Genomic DNA, 19,941 nt, shown 5'->3' on the forward strand with positions numbered 1-19,941 from the left:
ATTTTAAACGTTTAGTTTCCAGTTGCTGTGCAGATTCCAGATTATTCAGTGTTGATTCAGTTACTCCTGGTGGCGTTTCACTAATCAGATCATGTTGTGTGCGGGACATTGAGCAAGACCACAGCGAGTGCTGGTGACAGAAAGAGCAGCGGCTCTGTCAGATCCAAAGTAACGTATTTTTGAATTGGTTTGTTCATCAGAATCAGTCAAAAAGAATAATAATCAATAACAGCCTGTGGACAACGTAGTCAACACAAATCTGTGACGTCCCTCTGTTCATCTTTACACTCACACACTCGTGGAAGCACGCTGCATGTTTTTATCTAGCAGATAACATTATTCCTTCATGAGTTGCTCATCGTGACGTTCAGTTTCCCTGGAAATTCTTCGCTGCCTGACAGATTATTCGCTCCTTCGTGTGTTTCAGCTGTTGAGATTTCTCAGAAATGTATTTCGTCTGTGACAGGGAAACACACTGCACAAGCCTTGAGAAGCTTCTGTGTGTTATACTGGGCTAACTAAACACTTTAAGTGCTGACGGACTCACTATAAACAGACGAGAAGTAACTCAGTAGCCTAGCAACCTTAGGCTACAAACAACCCACAATGCAACACTGTGTTGAATTAACAGGCTAACTCTGTAAGAGCAGTACATGTAAACGTCTAGTCCTCAAAAACAATATGACCCCACTTTTCAAAAAGTTATTTTTGGGCCCGTGTGGCACATTATATTCATCACATGTAGTGTTCATCAAGTTGTGGGTCAGGATGTAAAATGACCATGAGCTAATGTTTGGTTGGGTCCCCAGTAGGAGAGCGTAATAACATGTTGTGGGTCTCTGGATGGGGCTGGATTTTTCATGTGGTTTGCAACCTTTTAAAAAAAGAGAGTAAAAAGCGCTCACACACTCCTGTCGTAGAGTCAAAGGAGTATTTCACTGTTCTTGTCATTGACTGCAGCTCCCTGCCGGGACTCCTCCTGGCTTTTAGAGGACTCAAGTGTATTCAAGTGTCATCCAAGACATAATGACCGAGACATGGTGTTTCATTATATTGACATTGCTGCTCCCTTATTTGTGCTTTTTGGCTGTTTAGTTTACGGTTTCAGGTTGTGTGTCTCTGTGTGTGTAGCTCTCCATGGATCCCTTCCAAGCTTTACTAGAAACTATAAGGAAATCCTAGTGCATATTGATGTGCAACATTGCCCTAATGACCTAATGATATGAAATATATTAGTGAGTGAAATAGTGGTTCACAAATGTATATGGTCTCATGTTATATGTCATCACATTGCCGGTCCCTGAGTTAAATTATTTGGGCAGCAAATCACAATAGCCTTAAGTCCACATTATGGCATTTAAGCTCACATAATGTGTGCTTTTTTCTCGTATTGTGATGTCCTCGACCTTGCCCCATTTGAAATTAATATCTGCAGTCCTGTTGACACTGATGAAGTTGAAAAGAGCCCAGATGAAAGAAATGAAGAGCAGAGAGCCTTAAGGTCAACCTTCTATCCCCCCTCATTTGAGTCCCCTGAGAGGCAGCGAGCGTTGGAGTGCGACCCAAAGGGAGGTGTATGTGTTCATTTATTCAGTGGTCAGTGATCTGCGCGGCCTCCCAGTGGGGCCTGACAAACGCTTCAATAGGCCAGCCCAGCATGGCTTTGTGCTGCCTAGCACCACATCTGTCTGCCACGGGACAGCGTGTGTGTGTCGGTGCCTGAGAGAGGGGGATCCTGAAGGGGGGTCGGTACAAAGGGACGGCAAGTGTGTGTATTGATGGAGACAGAGGGGGGCATTTGTTGTGATCATGGAAAGAGGAAGATGGATAATGAAATAAGATGTCATGTGAGGGTGTGACAGTTAACATCTGTTCTGAATGAGGTGTTTTTACTGTAGAGTACTGTGTGCAACTGTGTGGGACAGCGTGTCTCCTCCTATTGATTGCTGCCTTTGTGTTTTAATATTGATCAGGGCCATGTGTCTCTTCATGGCCCAGTGATCTAAGAAAGGACAGGGCTCCCTCTCTGTCTCACACACACACACACACACTTTTAACCATCATTTATCAAATATCTTGGGATGTTGGTGGTATTGTAAAAATGTTTTAGTAGTGAGCAGGTGATAAGGAGGTGATAAGGTGTGTGTGTGTGTGAGTGTGTGTGAGAGAGAAAGTGAATGTCAGTATCGAATGATGCCAGAAGTCACACAGGCAGCGGTTCCTTTGAACCATTAGTTGACAAATGCTTGGCTAAAGCCATGTGGACATGCCTTGTCTGTGCAGTTTCCAGTGTTGCTGCAGGCCACTATGTGTGTGTGGTTGTGTGTGTGTCTGTGTGTGTGTGTGTGTGTGTGAGAGGTGGTGTCCAGATGGCCCTCACAGATGGATGCTGTGGTCTTAGAAGAGATTACCTCCCTCTATTCTTGTCTCTGCACTGCTCCTTAAGACCACAGGAGCCTTGTGACACAGTAGCCCAATTAGCTATGCTAACTCGTGCAGTCTAGCACTAGCTTAGCACCGCCACCTCTCTAGGTTTTTCAATATGTGGAAGGCTAAATGTTAGTCAGCAGTTGTGCGGTTAGCATCCCGTGAATGGAGCTGGGGGCTTTATGTGGCTTGTCTGTCCATCACAGCAGTCAGTGTGACACAGATTGTTAAAGACACGATGATATTAATCCAGCGGGCAAAATGTAATGTTGACTTTAGGTCAGAGAGAAAGAGGTCGGGCAGTTTTGGGAACGTAGGGAAGAAAGGTGGCAGAGACGATTGCTGCTAAAAGGAGAGGGAGAGGAAGAGAGGGGAGTGGGCAGACAGGGGCTTTGCTAAATGGTTTAACAGAGGCAGCGCCAATACCCCTCACCTCCCTCACCCCCACTGTGCTGTGTGTCTGCCACGCACATTTACATACACATTGTCAGGCCAGGGTCGATGCACGCTGCCTGCTTTTTGGCAGACCAGAAGACTTTGGAGCAGATTAAGGCCTTCCAGCAAATGAAGCACCAATGCACACATACACACACATACACACACACAGATCAACATGCTCACAATCTACTCCAACTGTGTTGCGGTTGTCATTCATGATTTGTCTACACTTTCCGTCAAGGTGATACAGGTCCTGTGTGCAGAGGGCGTGTGCCTGACAGGGTAACAGAAAGAAACACTTCCACTTGGTAAACATTCATGTAAGATGTGAAATAGTAAATCCACCTACATAAAAATGTTAAGTTGCTGCTGTGAAAGTTAAACTCATTATAACTTCTTAGGTTTCTTGCAGATGGAAAATCATGAGATGGTCTAGTCATCTGTGTTTATTTTAGCACAAGATCCGTTCTCAGCACCATGTTTTAAAGGATGATGTTCTTCAAGACATTTGAACTTTAATTACTGAGTCAAAGTTCACTGAGTATTTGCCATTTAAATGTCCCCCATGGAGTATTCTTGTGAGATAAGTTTCTATTTATATTCAGTGTTTCTCACTTAAACACACTCTGTCTATCCTTGAGGACTAATAAGTTCAATGTGTGACTTTATGTGCAGTTGGGCAAGTGGTTCAGAAATGTAATTGTCCGAAGTAATTTTTTATGCCGCCTTACTGTCAGACTTGTGGCAAACTGCACAATACATAGTTGAAGTTTCCCCCACATCCTCTAACACCCTCCAACTAAACTCCCGTCTCTTTAATAATTGAAATACTGTATTTCCTTTTTTCATTAAACGGCTGCAAAGCTGAATTATGGAAAATATTAAATCTGCCCATTTTCATGCCGAACTTTATTGGTTTATTGCTGTGTTTCTTGGCATTATACCACCACCTGCATGTCAGAGAAAAAGTGTGAAACAGTTGGTAGTAATGTGTATGGCCAGACCAGCATGCTCCTGCACGAGCATATTTATCTGTTTTAACACATGAAACACTTCTGCAGAGCACTACTAGTGGTCTAACACCCGGAGCTGATCATGGCCGCTTTAGACAATACTCGTGTTTCCACCACTCAAAGTTAAAAGTTATTATACCCAAGTTTGTGTCTTCTTGTTCAGGCCTTCTATGATGACTAGGTTTAGTAAGTGTCAGTTTATGTACATACTATCTGGATCACAATTTATGTGTCTATACAAGTCACATATATGCACATATTACTTTAATCCATGGTTTTATAGGTTGGTGATTTAGCGGTGTGTGTGAAGCGGAGAGATAGCTCGCCCGCCCCCTGCTGCAGCCCCATGAGATGGGACTATTAACACTGCTGGGAAATGACAGGGGCTCCACATGTGGCTTTGAAGAGTTCTCCGGCTGAAGACAGACACATCAAAGGCGTCTTCAAAACCAATTTATGTCTGCGCACTCTTAAAAGAAAAAAGTGTCTCGGGCTTGGGCAGCAGTCTCATGCATTTATTGAGAAGTTAACAAGCATTAAAGGAAAATTCAAAGTGGAATGTGGGAATTTCATGAGCTTTAACTGATTAGCTTCTACTTCCTGAAGTGGTGTTATCCGGCAGACATTGATTGTTTTGGCAGCCAGCTTTAACACATTGGTTATTGTCTATCAGATGACACTGGAATTTATTTGTGACCTCACTGTAACTTTTATTAGACACAGCTCTGTCTGTGTCCGTCTGTTTGAAGCCAAGTTTAAAAATGCACACACTGTAATGGCTGAATGGGGCCAGTCAGGGCCATTGTCACGAGCAAACACAGGAGGCTGAGGAGTTCGACTATCTTAAATGTATTTAGATGAGTTGTTGTGTTTTATTCTGTACACTCTTCTGGTGGGTTTGAGCATGAGTTAGGGTTAGTGAGTGCGTGTGTTTGTGCGTGCCTGTGTTGGACATCTGGTTTATTATTTTAAGCACAGCCATGCTCACACTGCTGCCCACAAGTAGCACCAGCTCAGCTCTGTGACCTGTGACTATAGTCTGAGTGCCTGTTTGAGCCGACTTATTAGTTCCACATCGTCCCCTGTAACCTCTTTTTATTTGAGTGTATCTGCATGAACTCGAAGGAGTATTTATGTGCCCTCTGTACCATGTGCATTGAGGCATGTCCTGGTTCAGCATGTTGATGCGGGGGCCTCAGACAGAGGGCTTGACGGGGTCTGCCCTTGAGGGAAATCACTGGAATGGTCAGACAAGGACAGAAACTATTTTTAGCCACGATGGTGGGATATAGTGACATCTCCATTTCATACCAGACCAGGGCAGCCATCAGTGGGGTTACTTAGTCTGGTTTTATCATTATGGAGGATGTCCTGATTATTTTCGATTTTAAGGTCACGATTTGATTCGGTTTCCGATTTAAAAGTGATTTTCCAGCACTGACTCTTGATTTGTAATAATAAACAGACCATCGGTTTCCATGCCTTGAAAGTTTATTTACATGTTCAAATTTTTTCTTTAAAAACATCGACTACATGGTATCAGGTATGATATAGCCACCATATTTTTTTAATGTACCACACTAAGGTCTGATGGTGAGGACGTCAGATCCTGCTTATCATTTAAATAATAGAAACTGATTGCTTATTTTAAATTGATTTAGATTTATAATTGAAATCACTTCGACCCTAATCATTACTATGATTTTGATTTCAACCAAATACTTTTACACTGGCTGTTTGAAGACGGCACTGCTGTGCCTTTATTCCTCCTCGCCGAGACAATGACTATGACTTACCCACTGAGCAAAGGACATCTTAACTGCCATATAAGAGGGACGGTAAATTGTCTTTATTGCCTTGGTACGCCATTGTATAGAAAGGGCTGCCCGATGCATATGTTTTATGTCACGCAGGACACTGAAGCTGCTGTGTTACACAACACACATCTTTTGCTTCCGGAGCCATGGCATGCTATCCAAAATCACACACTGTGGCAGCCTCATGGTGCTGTTGTTTGGTTCAGTGTAACAAAACAAAGCCGTCGTAATGAAGGAGCTTAGTTGCAGCAGTATAGCACGAACTCTGTGTAAAAAAAAAAAAAGAGCCAATAACACCAACGCCAGAAGGTCACAGATAAAACAGAAGCAAGCTGTTGTTTCTGGAATTACTCCTGAAGCACAAGCTGTGAATCAGCCACCAGACACCGGACTGGACCAGGCCTGACTGTAGATCCACACCAGGGATGTACATTAGCACTGAGACGCCCATGTAAGAGAATATCATCAGCAGCCAACACAAACCACCTGTCAGTGGCCACCTGTTAAACATGGGCTACTGGAGGAGCTCACCGAACTACTTCCTGACTGTAAAAATCCAGTTTACTAATGAAATAGTGAAAGTAGCTGATAAATACTGCGATGATCCAGCTGCTAGACAGAAAACCCTGTGTAGCAGTGAATCCCACCGACTGGAATGAAGCCACAGTCTCACTATCTATATTATAAACACTTCATCAGCAGTAGTAATGCAGAACAGATGCAGGTTAAGGAGGAACTCTGCAGTGGCCACTGTGTACACATCTGTGAAGGAATGTGTTGTCAGTAACCCCACCACCCCACCCAGCCTGTCTCCGCTCACAAACACAAATACTGTAGCAAAACTGAACAGGGGAGTGAGTCTGTTTAGGACACAAGGTCTTTTTTTTTTTTGTAAGTGGGAGTGTGTTGCATAATACTCACACACACACACAATCACACACACACACTTTCTGTGCAGCCAACTCCCACAACACCAGTCCAATTATTTCCAGTGTTTATTCTTTCTTTTGGTCAATTTGGAGTTGTCACGCTGCTGATAAATGTGCAGCGGGGTAATTACACTTGATTGAATCACAAATATATTTATAAGCAAGTTAAGACAGTGAAATTTCCCCAGGTTATGTAATTTAATTTTAAGATAATTGACGGTTGCATTGTAACGCGAGATCAGGCCTGTGTGTCCTATAGGTATTGTTTTGTTTGGAAGAATGTCTTGTTATCTTCATCTTCTTCACGCTACCCTGAGGAATCGCTCTCGCAGTCTGTCTTTTTCCTCTCCTCACCCCCCATCGCCTTTTTTCTGTTTTCTTTCAGGGACATTAAGCCCGACAACATTCTGCTGGATATGAACGGCCACATCCGCCTGGCTGACTTTGGCTCCTGCCTCAAACTCATGGAGGACGGGACGGTGAGTTTTTACCACACTGCTGCTGATGCTTCCTCTGGTCCAAAGCAAACATACCAGAGCTTTTCTGACCTCCTTGTCAACCCCCAGGGGTCTCCCAGGAGGAGTGTGTGGTTCAGCGGCTTGGCTGTGCCTGTACTTATGATTCGGACAAAGGAAAAAAAAAAAAAGCTTCCCTCAGGTGTTATGTAAAAGGAAAATGACAGGATGAAATAGATGATCAAAGAGGTGCCTGAGTTTGTTCCACCAATGTAAATATAGTAATGAGGATGTTGGAACATCATCGTAGACTAAAACGTCTAGATTGAAGCTTTGAATCGTATGAGGGTGTATTTCTTCAGTGCTTCATCTGTATTGAAGCAGCTTCTTGAATAATAAAGAAAGATGATGCCAACATGTGATACATCAGAATCCCAACATCTGCTTTTTCTCCTCCATTGTGAGACTTTTGGCACTTAATCCTGACAGACAGCTCTATAAATTCACATTTTTACATCAGGAAATTAGCAAATTTACAGCCTTGATCTAAATTCAGCATTCAGAATCAAATACACATTCTCAAAATTGCCTCAAAATAAGTAGAAACAGAGCTCTAAGAGTCTGTGCAGACGTGAGGTTTTTGTTCCTGTCGTGGGGGTCTGAAAGTTCAATATGCTCTTTGTTTGGTTGTTTGCTGTTGCTGGAGCGGTTGTATATTCATCTGGAAAGCTTTCCCAGACTTCAGCCTGTAACAAATCATCATCTTTATTACCCCCATTAGCACGCTGAACTTTAATACTCAGCTCTTGTTCTCTTCTTTGTGTGTCAGATTTTGTCTCATGTGAGACATTTTTAGGATGTTTTCTTGATGTTATTTTCCCCCCTATGATAGGTCCAGTCCTCGGTGGCGGTGGGTACACCAGACTACATCTCCCCGGAAATACTACAGGCTATGGAGGATGGGAAAGGCAAGTATGGACCTGAGTGCGACTGGTGGTCCCTGGGCGTCTGCATGTACGAAATGCTGTACGGCGAGACTCCTTTCTATGCAGAGTCCCTGGTGGAAACCTATGGGAAGATCATGAACCACAAGGTGAGCTTATAGAGACTGAAGTTGATTTTGTTTTATGCGTGTATATATAACAACTACACATTATCATCTTTTAATTTGGGTATGTGACAAACAGCACACTGTAGCAGAGGTCAGAAGCATAATTACGATAAGTCGATTAAAACATTATGTTGTATTTTTGGGAATTTAATCTGTGTTTTTGAAAAGTGAAATTAGACTCCAGTGCCTCTAATGGATACCTTCATATTTTTTGCACAGGAGCGATTCCAGTTCCCGCAGCAGATAACAGACGTGTCGGAGGATGCAAAGGATCTGATTCGTCGGCTCATTTGCAGTCGAGAGCACCGATTGGGCCAGAACGGCATTGAGGACTTCAAGCACCACCCTTTCTTCACTGGTACAGTCCAATGTCACAGATGTTACCATGTCTTCTGTGGTTTGAATGTTCTTTCTGTTTAAAATATAAATGTATATTTCATTTTCAGTCAATCGTGTATTTTCATTTGGTATGGTACCTCTATCATTTAACAGATATATAATGTAAAATCAGTGATCAAAGTAAACTAATTCAGTTGTATCGTACAGCATGCTATGCAATTATCGTGCAGATATTTTGTTGTTGGAACATTATTTGTTATTCAAATTATTATATTTTCCCTAATTTGTCTGTTTTCTTCTGCATGTTGTCCAAATGTTTTTTTTTTTCTCATACATGGTCCAATCCTTTTTACTCTTTTAATACATTATGTTTTTGTGTCTTGTTACTTGTGCAAATAAATAAAATAAACTATAAAATATAAACTTAAACTAAACATTACATACATATTGTAGTATATTAAAGAGTGAGAGTGGTAGCACCAGAAGATGAAAGACTCACAGATAAATTGTTTGACTTTATATGAGACTTAGATCAGATTTGTGCTTATTAATAAAGGAGTGGAGGATCACCGTGTGTTTTAAGGTCGACCTCTTGTTTTCAGGCATCAATTGGGAAAACATTCTTACGTGTGAGGCCCCCTACATCCCAGAGGTCAGCAGTCCTACAGATACCTCCAACTTCGATGTGGACGATGACTGCCTAAAGAACTCGGTGAGGTTTTCCTTAGACTTAGACAAGCCTGAAAATGTGTGTATGTGTTTTATAATCAAATGTTTTAGATGTAAAAATCTCACTTCTCTGCCATGTTTTTGACTCATTTTTCAGGAGACCATGCCCCCTCCCTCTCACACTGCCTTCTCTGGCCACCACCTGCCCTTCGTGGGTTTCACATACACAAGTAAATGGTAAGTGTGCTTCCACTCACTGTTATCATTGTGCTCGGTGGATCTTTAGTGACAGATGAATAGAGGACATCAAGTGACAGGACTACTTTTCTGCTGCATCTTTCCAGTTGGCGAAATAAAGATTGTTGATTTGCATTTTAACGTTTTTAAATAAAGCGAGACGTCATTATCTGGCCTCGTGTATAAATGGACGGATCTCCCAGACAAACCATCCTACTGAGTAACATTCTTATCAATCCGTCTAAAGAAGCACACACGTATTAAATTAGCATCCTTCCCTAATAAGGTGATGTTCATGACTCTTCACACTGACGGCTACCCGTGAGAAAGAAACAAACCCTCCGCTTACTTTCTTATCTCTTTAAGGTTCAGTGATAATGGTCTTTTCCTCTCTTTCTTCTTTTCTCTCTTTGCTCTTTTCCCACTCTCCCCCCAAAAATCTCTCTCTCCCCATCTTCCTTTTTGTCGCTGTCATTCTTTCTCCACGCTCCCTCTCCCTCCTTCTTCCATGACTCAACATCCTCTCATCTTTCATCTGTCTCTCTCTCGTCTCCTTCTCTTTCCTGTTCCCCTCCCCTGCTGTGCCTCTGTCATTTCCTCCTGGCCTCTTTCTCTCCCTTAACCAAACACTTTCATAATGAATGCTCTTTCACATCCCCAATTTTTCACCTATATAAATGGCCTTTTCATCCCTTATCATTCACTTTCCTCACTCTTTCTATCATTGATTGTCATTGTTCTCATGCCCCCCACGTCTTCCTCTCCTGTAGTACACTATCTGACCGGGGTTGCCTGCGACAGCTGGCAGCCGTGCCGGGAAAGCCAGGTCAGGACCAGGTGGACCTGGACGTCCAGCGCGGCCTGGAGGACAGCCTGGCTACCGAGGCCTACGAGAGGAGGATCCGCCGCCTGGAGCAGGAGAAACTCGAGCTGAGCCGCAAACTGCAAGGTGAGGCTGACCAAAGAGTCCGCCTGGGTGTGTGTGCAGGTGTGAATCACAAACATGCACACTAAAACACTGCAATTTAAGGATGAGAGTGAAGATGCACATTAGTGAAGTCACTGTATATACCCACAGCAGTTACTTTACATTTAGAGGTGAAGTCTCTTTTTTTTTTAAACATCTCAATGAATTTCATATTGAGGATCCACTTTTTATGAAGTATTTTGTCCTCCCGTCTGACTTTTATTATTAAAAACGAGCGTAACAAAGCACATGACTGATGCCTCTTGACGTGTTGCAGAGTCGACGCAGACGGTGCAGGCCCTGCAGCACCAGACAGGTGAAGGCCCTCTCAGTGCTAACAAGGAGGTGGAGATCAGGAGTCTGAAGAGCGAAATCGACATCCTTAAGAAGCAGATCGCTGGTCAGAATTTGTTTTTGTTCCTCTTTAGTGAAGCTCTGTGGTACTCAGGACAATCAAATCTTTTCAAACAAATCACCAAACCAAAGGGGCTGATTGTTTACAGACTCCTCAGCAACATTAAAATTTTACGATTGGGAAAACTCTGAACAGAATTTGGAGTAAACCTTGGAAACAAGCTGATGCAGCCACAGTCAAATTCTCTCACAAGTTTCACATACCATTAAATCTCTAACCTTTTGTCTATGTGTGTCTGTGCATGTGTGTGTGCAGACTCAGGCCAACTAGAGAAGCAGCTGGAGGACGTGTCGTTGGCCCGCAGGGACCTGGAGGACTCATCTAAACACATCAAGAGTCTGGAGAAACAGATGAAGGCCATTTCACAGGAGAGGGATGACCTGCACAAGGTAGAACCAGTGTTGTGTAGGGATGCTGCGTGTGTATGCAGTCTGTGTATTGAATTTTCTATTTATCAGTGTAGAAACTTTTCCCCAGAGTACGCTGTAAACATTACCTACAGTAACAAAAATGTAGTCGTGACTTGTTCCTGAGGATAAACAATGACTTCAGTTGTATTTTGGACCTTGATGGAGGTATACTGAGAAATTATTATAATTCCTTGAGACTTTGTGTTTGGATGTGTGTGTCAAGTCGTAGTAACAGTCATGGTAATGTTATCGAACACATTTATTTGCTATTGCTGATGGTGAGCACTAAGACCTGTGTCGTAGCTCTGGCTACAAACACAGTGATATCACTGTTCGACTAAAAGGAGACCTTGCACACCACACTGCAACCAGACTACTCATCTTTGATTCTGGTGTAAAAGAAGTCAAATAAACTAATTTCTTGTATTGAGATGGCTTTTCCTCAAAGTCACCCTGAGAATCTTCGTTCTTCTCCGTTTTGTGCCCAGGATGTTCTGGATGCCAGTGAGAAGCTGAAGTCTCAGTCGAAGGAGCTGAAGGACGCTCACAGCCAGAGAAAACTGGCCATGCAGGAGTTTTCTGAGCTCAATGAAAGACTCACAGACCTCAGGTAGGATCACTGCCCCAGACCATCCTCAAAACCCGGTGACACCTACACCTCCTAGTTTATTCAACATTGCATTTATAATCCTGCGTTTGGTTGGTAGTGTATTAAGCTACAGGTCCATTTGATTTGGCCCCTTTTGTTTTTACTCACCTGTAACATTTACAACCTGCTGTGACTGTACTGTTACACCCAGGTCGGTGAAGCAGCGTCTGGCTCGTCAGTTGCGAGACAAGGAGGAGGAGATTGAGAGCCAAACTCAGAAGGTTGAGGCTCTCCGCCTTGAGGTGCGAAAGGCAGAGAGGTCCAAGAAGGAGGTAGAGTAGTCTCCCTGTGGTTGCTAGATCACCCTGTTCTGTCTCCATCCACTGGTTGGTGCACAATTCAAACTTCTACTGTGGTCTGTGTATTGTGCTTCTGTCACCTCTCTATAAATATTCATGGAGCTCCATGAATATTTATACAGTGGATTAGAAACAGTGTTGCTGTGGCAATATTTCAGTGTATAATGTGTTTCTACACACTTGCAAGAACATTACATGTGTTGTTTTGGGAATGTCCATCAATTAAGAGTAATATAGCACATAATCCTTTCCAGAGGTGTATCCACAACACATTGCACTGGAATGAGGCCACAATATGTTTATTTTAGTGTTTTAAATATTGGAGTGACTGGTGTTCTTGCATCCAATCACTGGGGTTTATTTGTGCATCCATCATCAGATGGAGGCGCAGACGGAGGAGCAGGCAGCAGAGGCTCAGAAAGAGAGGAAGCTGAGAGAGCGTAACGAGCAGTACAGCCGGCAGCTGGAGGAGGAGCTGGAAGGGCTTAAGGTAAGTGTGACATCACACACAACTGAACATGAACCTGTCCGTCGACAGAGTCGCTGCACATCCTGAAAAGTTAAAAGACTCGTAGATCGGACCAGATCTTAATTAATCTTCATTTCTGCCCTGGAAACTCACAAAACCCCACTTTGCTCCATGACCCAGTTGAAGCAGGCAGGCTCCTCGGCTGGCCCGGCCTCAGCGGACCAGACCCAGGAGGTGGGACGCCTACGGGGAGACCTGGAGAAGAAGACGCTCCTGTACGAGGAGGAGTTGGCACGAAGGGAGGCGCAGCACACCAATGAGCTGAAGGCCCTGCGCAAGGAGCTGCGGGATGCTGAGAGCCAACACCTCGCCCTGCAGAAAGAGATCCTGATGCTCAAAGACAAGCTGGAGAAGACTCGACGTGAGAGGTACTTTATCCATCTCTTTTCTGCTTTCTTTTCTTTTAAAAAAAAATCAAGACAAATGTTTTTTTTAGTCATGTACTGTTAATGTAGTGGAGTTGGTGTTATTGCTGCACTGTGTATGCCCAAAATCCTGGTAGTCATGATATTATCTTTGTTTTCTTCATTGTCTTTTCCAGTGATGATTGCGTGAGGTACTAAGAGTTCAATTAAAGTAGCTCAACTGTCTGGTATAAATGTGTAGTAACTGTGAAGTGCTGTTTCTTTTGAATAGTTAATCTAACTATTATTAGTTTGTAACATTATTAGAATTTTAATAGTTCTGTTGCCCCTAACCCAACCAGAGATGACCTGGTATGCAGGTAACTTCCTTCCAGGGGGTCACAGGTACTTTCATACATCACTCCAAAGACCATATTCAACATTTCAGAGGACTCCTCTTCCTCTTTTGAGGGCTTGAACGAGAGCTGTTGCTGTTAACCTCACCTGGCTGAAAACAAAAGTCCAAGTGTGGCTTTAACAATGCTGTAAAGATGATAAATAATTATTTACTCACTTATGTTCACTCAATTTAGACCAACTCTCTGAACTCTGAATTAAAACAACATGGAAATATGAAAAACTCACTTATTGAAACTTAAAGAGGTAAGACTTGACTTTAGTACTATAGTTTTGAATGGAAAAGGGCGAATGAGGGCGCAAATGGTTGATCTGGAAAAAGAGTTTCTGTTAAAATGTGCCAACTCGGATATTAATACCTAGAAAAGAAAGAAGGAACTTATTTTTCTTCTGCGGACCCCCTGGTAGGTGCTCAGGGGCACCTGATCCCACTTTGAGAACCGCTGGTTTAATCGAATTTTAATAAAATCTTGTTTTTGAGGAGGAAGCTTTAGAGCTTTGTTTTTGTACCCTGTAGCCTAACCTTCCTGCCTGGCATTACTGACATGTTCTCCTCACTCCTTTCTTATTCATTTTTAAACACAGCGCTGTATCAGATTCTAACTGCATTAATGTGTTTGGGCTGAATAAATCCTACCTGGTCTTGGTACCAAGCGTTCGATTCAGGTTTTGAGGAAATGTGTGGGAACAAACATAGGAGGATGGAGGTCGACTGTGAGATTGGTGAACATTTGATGGCAGAGTGTTCAAAGACCAGCGTTTTCAGTCCAGGAGGCTGGAAGGCAGAAAACTGTTCCACAAAACCCAAATCTCTCAGAAAGTCCCCTTTTTGAGAGATTGATTTAGCATTCATGTTGAAATGACGAAGTCGAGATTGGTTTTGCAGCTGTGAATTTTGGTCAGGGAATAAATGTAAGTTTATACAATGTCACAAGTTTAATAATCTGTGTGTGTGCGTGCATTTTTGTTCCTCCAGCCAAAGTGAGCGGGAAGAGTTTGAGGCCGAGTACAAGGAGAAGTACGAGAGGGAGAGAGTCCTGCTCACTGAGGAAAATAAGAAGCTGTCCAGTGAACTGGATAAGGTAAAATATGTTCCCATACACTCGAAACAAAACAAAAATCACTCTGAAAACACACCAACAAGTGTAAAAAAAAGTGTTTTTCTTTCTTGCTTTCTTAGCTTTTTAGTGATCTGTTTATCTCTCCAAAACACATACGCAGAAAAACCTCAATTCCCTAACCCCAGGTAACCCCTCTCGACCGGCCCGAACTCTGTCATCACATTCCTCACTCCACCCCCTCTCTCGCTGCTCCGCCAAAGAAATCACTGTTCAATATCCGCCATAAAAACACCCCGTAGCCTCCTCCACAGTCCGATGGAATGACTCTCTGGATTACACTGTATTGACTTTGGAAATAGCTCCTCGAAGTTCAAAAAGACTCCCAATTTAAACAATGTCTCAGAAGTGGGAGGCATTCTTACATATGGAATAAAACGTCCAAGTGTTGTTTTTAAAGTCTGCAACTGATAAAGTAGAAAATGTCTTGGTGAAATGGAGAGAATATGGATGTGGGTGCCACTGGAACGATAGCACACGTCACTGCAGTTGTTTAATGTATTATTCTGTTATTTCACATAGTGAAAGATTATGTTTTTAAAGCTTAAGCGCTCAGGACGGATTAGATCTGTCTGTATGTGAGTCTTTGCACAAAATAGTTCTTGAATGCATTTGGAGTGTGTGAAAATATTATTGTTTGACTGGTCTCATCTTTCAAAGGAGGCACCAAATTTCAACAGTTTCCTTTGTAGAAGAATCAAGCCACTCCATCTTCAAGTATTACGGTTGTTAAGCTCAAATTGGTGACTATTGTGACAGAGGATTAATGCAGTTGTTCAGCCAGACACAAGAAAATTTTCATTTGGTGACTTGAATTGTTTTACTGCGTGTTTATAAATGAACAGCAGCTTCAGATTGAGCCTCTTGCAACATTTTTCTTATTCTTCACTGAATCTCTCTTACCTTTTTCCGTAAGGCTTGTTCGTACTTCGCGTTCAGATTCACCGAACCCTCTTAATTCAACAACCTTGCCATAAATCGCTCATATTATGTTAAAAAATGCCACTCGTTCATGAGGGATTTGTCTTCGTGAGCTGCGATCACTAGCAGAATTGACGCCCCCCAAAAAATGATCTACTCAAGTGGAGGCATTTTTCCTGCATAGAAATGGAGTCAAAAGCATAATTTAACACCGCGGAGCTTTAAATCCTGCAGCAGAAAAGAAACAGACAAAAGTTTGCAGTGTCAGTTTTCAAATTCAGTGACCTAAAAAACTAAACGTTGCTACGCTTCAGTGCTGAATGTTTTAAGACCAAGTTAGATGCCAAAAAACATTTTACTAAAATAAAGCGGTCCATGATTAAAATGGGAGGTACTCAAGGGCATCTGACAGTCACAGAGCAATGAAAGGGATAATAAACTCCATCACAGTCATGTTACACTGTCAGGTGTTAAAACGGAGGCTAAACACCGGCACAGCGACCTGCACAAAGACCTCGATGCAGCTGTTCGACTGGTGTGTTTTTTATATCAGCTTCTTAACTGTTTCAGATGTCATGTCAAAATACTCATGCTGGTAAAACATTAGGAAAAAAAACATGTTGTGAAACACATTTTTGCATAGGAGCATTTGATATACATGGTTCGTACAAAGTCTTGAATGTCTGGAAAATGCTTAACTTTAGCCGTTATGTTGTTGTTTATCGTCTCCTGCTGCCTAAATTAGCGAGCATTAAATATTTGTGAACAAAATATACAATCTAAAATTATATAAAACAAAACTATGACAACATATATTGATTTCAGTGGGCACATAAAGGAGTTATGTAAACCTTTCACAGTTGCACTTCTCAGTATTTAGATATGATGATAATGGCTTCAAGAGTCTGGAAATGTTTGAATTAGGTACCTTCAATGTGCTTGAAAAGCGCTTGAAAGCTGAATGAACCCTGGATACAAGTCATTGTATCCTTGAAAACAGTTAAGAGACACTTGGTTTCTTGCGAAAGAGATGTTTCAAGTGTCAGCAGATATGACTCAAATCCACCTTGATCCATATATTTTGAGCCCTATTGTACAACGTGTTTGTGGTGAGGTGTGGCTTCTGTTCCAGACGGCTGTTACACCTTAATGTTGTCGTAAACGGAGGTTTCATCAGTGGGAGCCCATTACAGAGTGAAGTGTATGTGTGAGAGTTACAGTCCACACCAAAAAAAACCCAAATATATTCCATCCCATGATAGTGACTCCACCACTTTGACATTTTTTATGACCTCTGCTGTCCTCACACAGTCCAAACATTTGTCGGCGACCAGCTCCAGGATTGGAAAGCAATTGCAAAACAATCTTAAATGACTGTCTTCGCTCACACATTACATCACAGCCTCGACAGTTTCAAGACACCAAAAATGTGCCCACAAAGTGAGGTATTTAAACAAACAATAGGGCAGCTTGAGACTTGTAATGATGTCACCATGGTTGCGTCTTTACACGCACCTCTCACATTAAGGGATTCAGGAGGACTTTCTGAAATTAATCACCCTCCTCGTCTGTGTGTGTCCACACACCTCCTTAGCAGCGCTGTAGTTGAGCATCTGGGAGTTGAATCATAAAATCTGTCATAACCTCCAACAACACAATGATTCATTTTACATATTGAGCCAGTCGTCAGGTTCAAGGCCGAACACCTTTGCTTTGAGCTACGCAGCAACTGTTAGACTCATTACACGGTAGTACAGTTCTGCTAATGTAACGTCATGTTGTCAGTATATACAGTATGTATGAATCCATTTACCAGGTGTATTATGACAGCTTCACGACGCGAAGAAATCTAATATGATCTTTTTTCTTTGTCTGCGTGTGTGTGTCTGTGTGCGTATCCCCTCAGCTGACCAGCATGTTTGAGAGGGTGAGCGGCTCCAACAGGCAGCTGGAGGAGGAGATGAGGGAGCTGGCTGACAAAAAGGAGAGTGTAGCTCACTGGGAGGCCCAGATCACAGAAATCATCCAATGGTGAGACGCACACACACACACAGTAGCTTTCTCAAATGTCCTCAATACGTGCTGAGGCATATACTTTTCCATTGATGCTCTAACACAAAGTGAAAGGGGGCTATATCCAGGCTCATAGAATGCGCACACACACACACACACACACACACTCTCTCTCTCTCCCATGTTGTGAAGCAGTGTATTGGGTTTCTCAACACAGTATAACTGCAGCGGTTCTCACATGCCTCTGAAGATCTTAGAGCTACTTGACCCTCCCTTCCTCTCAGATCACTTCCCATTGCAGCTGACACCTCGCCAGCTGCTCGGCTTCCCTCTGTTGGACCAGACTGCAGTCCTCACATAGCACACATACCACACACACACACACACACACACACACACACACACACAGACAGGCGATTGATCCATTCAGACGATGCAACACTCATACACCGATGCACATACTCACATTCCTAACATGCACATACAAATGTTGAGCTGCGGCTGCATTTTTACAAGAATTTGGTGACTGATGTTGCCCCCTGGTGGAAATGTTGTGCCGCTGCGCAACAGTCTAGGTTTATATTTGCGTTGGGGTCAGCGTGAGCCTGAGCGTTAGAGATTAGTGACGTGCTCAGAGCTTCCTGCAGTCTGAACATGTGTACCTATCTGTTGTGTGTGTGAAGTTGATGAAAAGCATTTACGATGGTGGTGTTTACATAATGTGTGTGTCTGTTCATAGGTTGAAATGCACTTGTGAAGTTAAAACAGTTGTGGTGTGAATGTGTCTGATTCTGCTAAATAAAGTCAAAACAGTTATGAGTTTCTGTTTAAGGCTTTTTTGGGTGAATGTGACTCTTTTGAACGTATTTAAATGCATCATAATGCAAAATACCTGTATTTGTGTCTGTTTGCTGCAGGGTGAGCGATGAGAAGGATGCTCGGGGATACCTGCAGGCTCTGGCCACTAAGATGACAGAAGAGCTGGAGGGACTGAGAAACACCAGTCTGGGAGCCAGAGCCACAGTAAAATACACACACATAATACACAGTGTTTCCAAAAACTGTAGATGATGTTGAGTCAGATGAAACTCAGCTGTATTACTGAAATACTCTGTTTTAGTTATTAATAAAACTGCCTTGCATATGTTGTATTTCTCTCAGATGATAAGATGAATGTTGAATAAGATGAAGTTGTATTTTTTTATATTTCTGTTATATTGACTGATTGAGTCTAAACTATTCTAATAGCAGTTATATTATCACGCCTCCTGTGCCCGTCTGTCATTTGAACTCCGTCTGTCAGTGTTTGTCATTATTGTACTAACTCTTCCTCTCCGTTTCAGGACATGCCGTGGAAGATGCGGCGCTTTGCCAAGCTGGACATGTCGGCCCGTCTGGAGCTGCAGTCAGCCCTGGACGCTGAGATCAGAGCCAAGCAGAGCATCTCGGATGAACTGAACAAGGTCAAAGCCAACAACATCTCCACAGAATGGTACGGATACTCCACAGAGGAAGCTAAAGAGTTTGTTTTTGTACTGATTATCCCTGAAAACGGTTCAAAATTGTTACTGAACATGTGGCCTTCATTTGATGCACTGTTGTCTCTGATCCACCAGTAAACTGCAGGATGTGGAAAGTAAAAACCAGGAGCTCCTAGCTGAAATTGACAGGCTGAAGAAAGAGACGGAGGAGCTGCGGCTACGGAGGGGTACGTCTGAAAATCTGTCAAATGACCTTTCTGTTTTCTTATCAGTTGCCAAAATGCTCAAAAATTACAATAGTTGTGTTAAAGTGTTAACATAAATACTTCTCCTGCTCCTACAGTGCTTATTTCAGATTGATACAAAAGAGCACACTTGCTATAGCTATCGATACATTTCAGAGACACAGTGGTCTTTGAAAACTTCTTATGCAAGTTTTTATTCTTTCAAAAATACACAGAAACAAGAAACAGTTATTCAAATGTTCTGTGTTTGTTAACACACGCGTGTTGATGGTTGACCGGTCGCTGCTCGCTGTGAAAGGACTCGTGAGAGAAAATCACTGTGAAAGAGGCATAAATACAACCAGGGAACCAAATTAGAAGGTTTTGCGTCAGCAGTCATATTTGGGAAATAAAATCATGTGCTGTGTACATGACAACGTATTGTTTCTGAGGTCATATGAAACACCTCCCACTTCTTAGACTCAGTCCTGTGACTCATTTTGTTTAAGTCACCCTTTGATGGTTTAATATCACGTACTTAACCACGGTTGTGTTATTTGTTCTGTGTCTGTAGGTGTCAAGCACCAGGATTCCCAGAATTCCTTCTTGGCTTTTCTCAACGCCCCCACCTCAGCGCTTGACCAGTTTGATGTAAGTATGCGAGAAGAGAAAGTCCTTGTTGATTCAAGAATAGCTGATGCGAGCAAACCATTTATCTA

At 42.6% G+C, this 19,941-nt stretch overlaps 1 protein-coding gene across 9 annotated transcripts in view; it reads left to right on the forward strand.

Moving 5' to 3' along the window:
- Nucleotides 1-19,941, forward strand: part of cdc42bpab (CDC42 binding protein kinase alpha (DMPK-like) b) — a 77,220-nt gene that overhangs the window by 42,041 nt on the left and 15,238 nt on the right. For 5 of the 9 annotated variants that reach the window (XM_084378217.1, XM_084378223.1, XM_084378220.1 and 2 more), the window contains exons 6-23: nt 7,010-7,103; nt 7,972-8,172; nt 8,410-8,548; nt 9,132-9,241; nt 9,356-9,435; nt 10,206-10,384; nt 10,680-10,802; nt 11,073-11,206; nt 11,716-11,837; nt 12,028-12,148; nt 12,555-12,665; nt 12,825-13,072; nt 14,442-14,547; nt 17,411-17,535; nt 18,435-18,540; nt 18,861-19,009; nt 19,134-19,225; nt 19,797-19,873. In XM_084378217.1, coding sequence (XP_084234343.1) covers nt 7,010-7,103; nt 7,972-8,172; nt 8,410-8,548; nt 9,132-9,241; nt 9,356-9,435; nt 10,206-10,384; nt 10,680-10,802; nt 11,073-11,206; nt 11,716-11,837; nt 12,028-12,148; nt 12,555-12,665; nt 12,825-13,072; nt 14,442-14,547; nt 17,411-17,535; nt 18,435-18,540; nt 18,861-19,009; nt 19,134-19,225; nt 19,797-19,873 — 2,317 coding nt within the window. Of the gene's footprint in view, nt 1-7,009; nt 7,104-7,971; nt 8,173-8,409; nt 8,549-9,131; nt 9,242-9,355; nt 9,436-10,205; nt 10,424-10,679; nt 10,803-11,072; nt 11,207-11,715; nt 11,838-12,027; nt 12,149-12,554; nt 12,666-12,824; nt 13,073-14,441; nt 14,548-17,410; nt 17,536-18,434; nt 18,541-18,860; nt 19,010-19,133; nt 19,226-19,796; nt 19,874-19,941 lie in introns of all 9 variants that reach the window. The other 4 variants (XM_084378219.1, XM_084378216.1, XM_084378218.1 and 1 more) reach the window with 1 other exon arrangement.

The sequence above is a fragment of the Pagrus pagrus genome (genome assembly GCF_965226575.1).
Source record: "Pagrus pagrus genome assembly, chromosome: 16".
Taxonomy (NCBI): Eukaryota; Metazoa; Chordata; class Actinopteri; order Spariformes; family Sparidae; genus Pagrus; species Pagrus pagrus.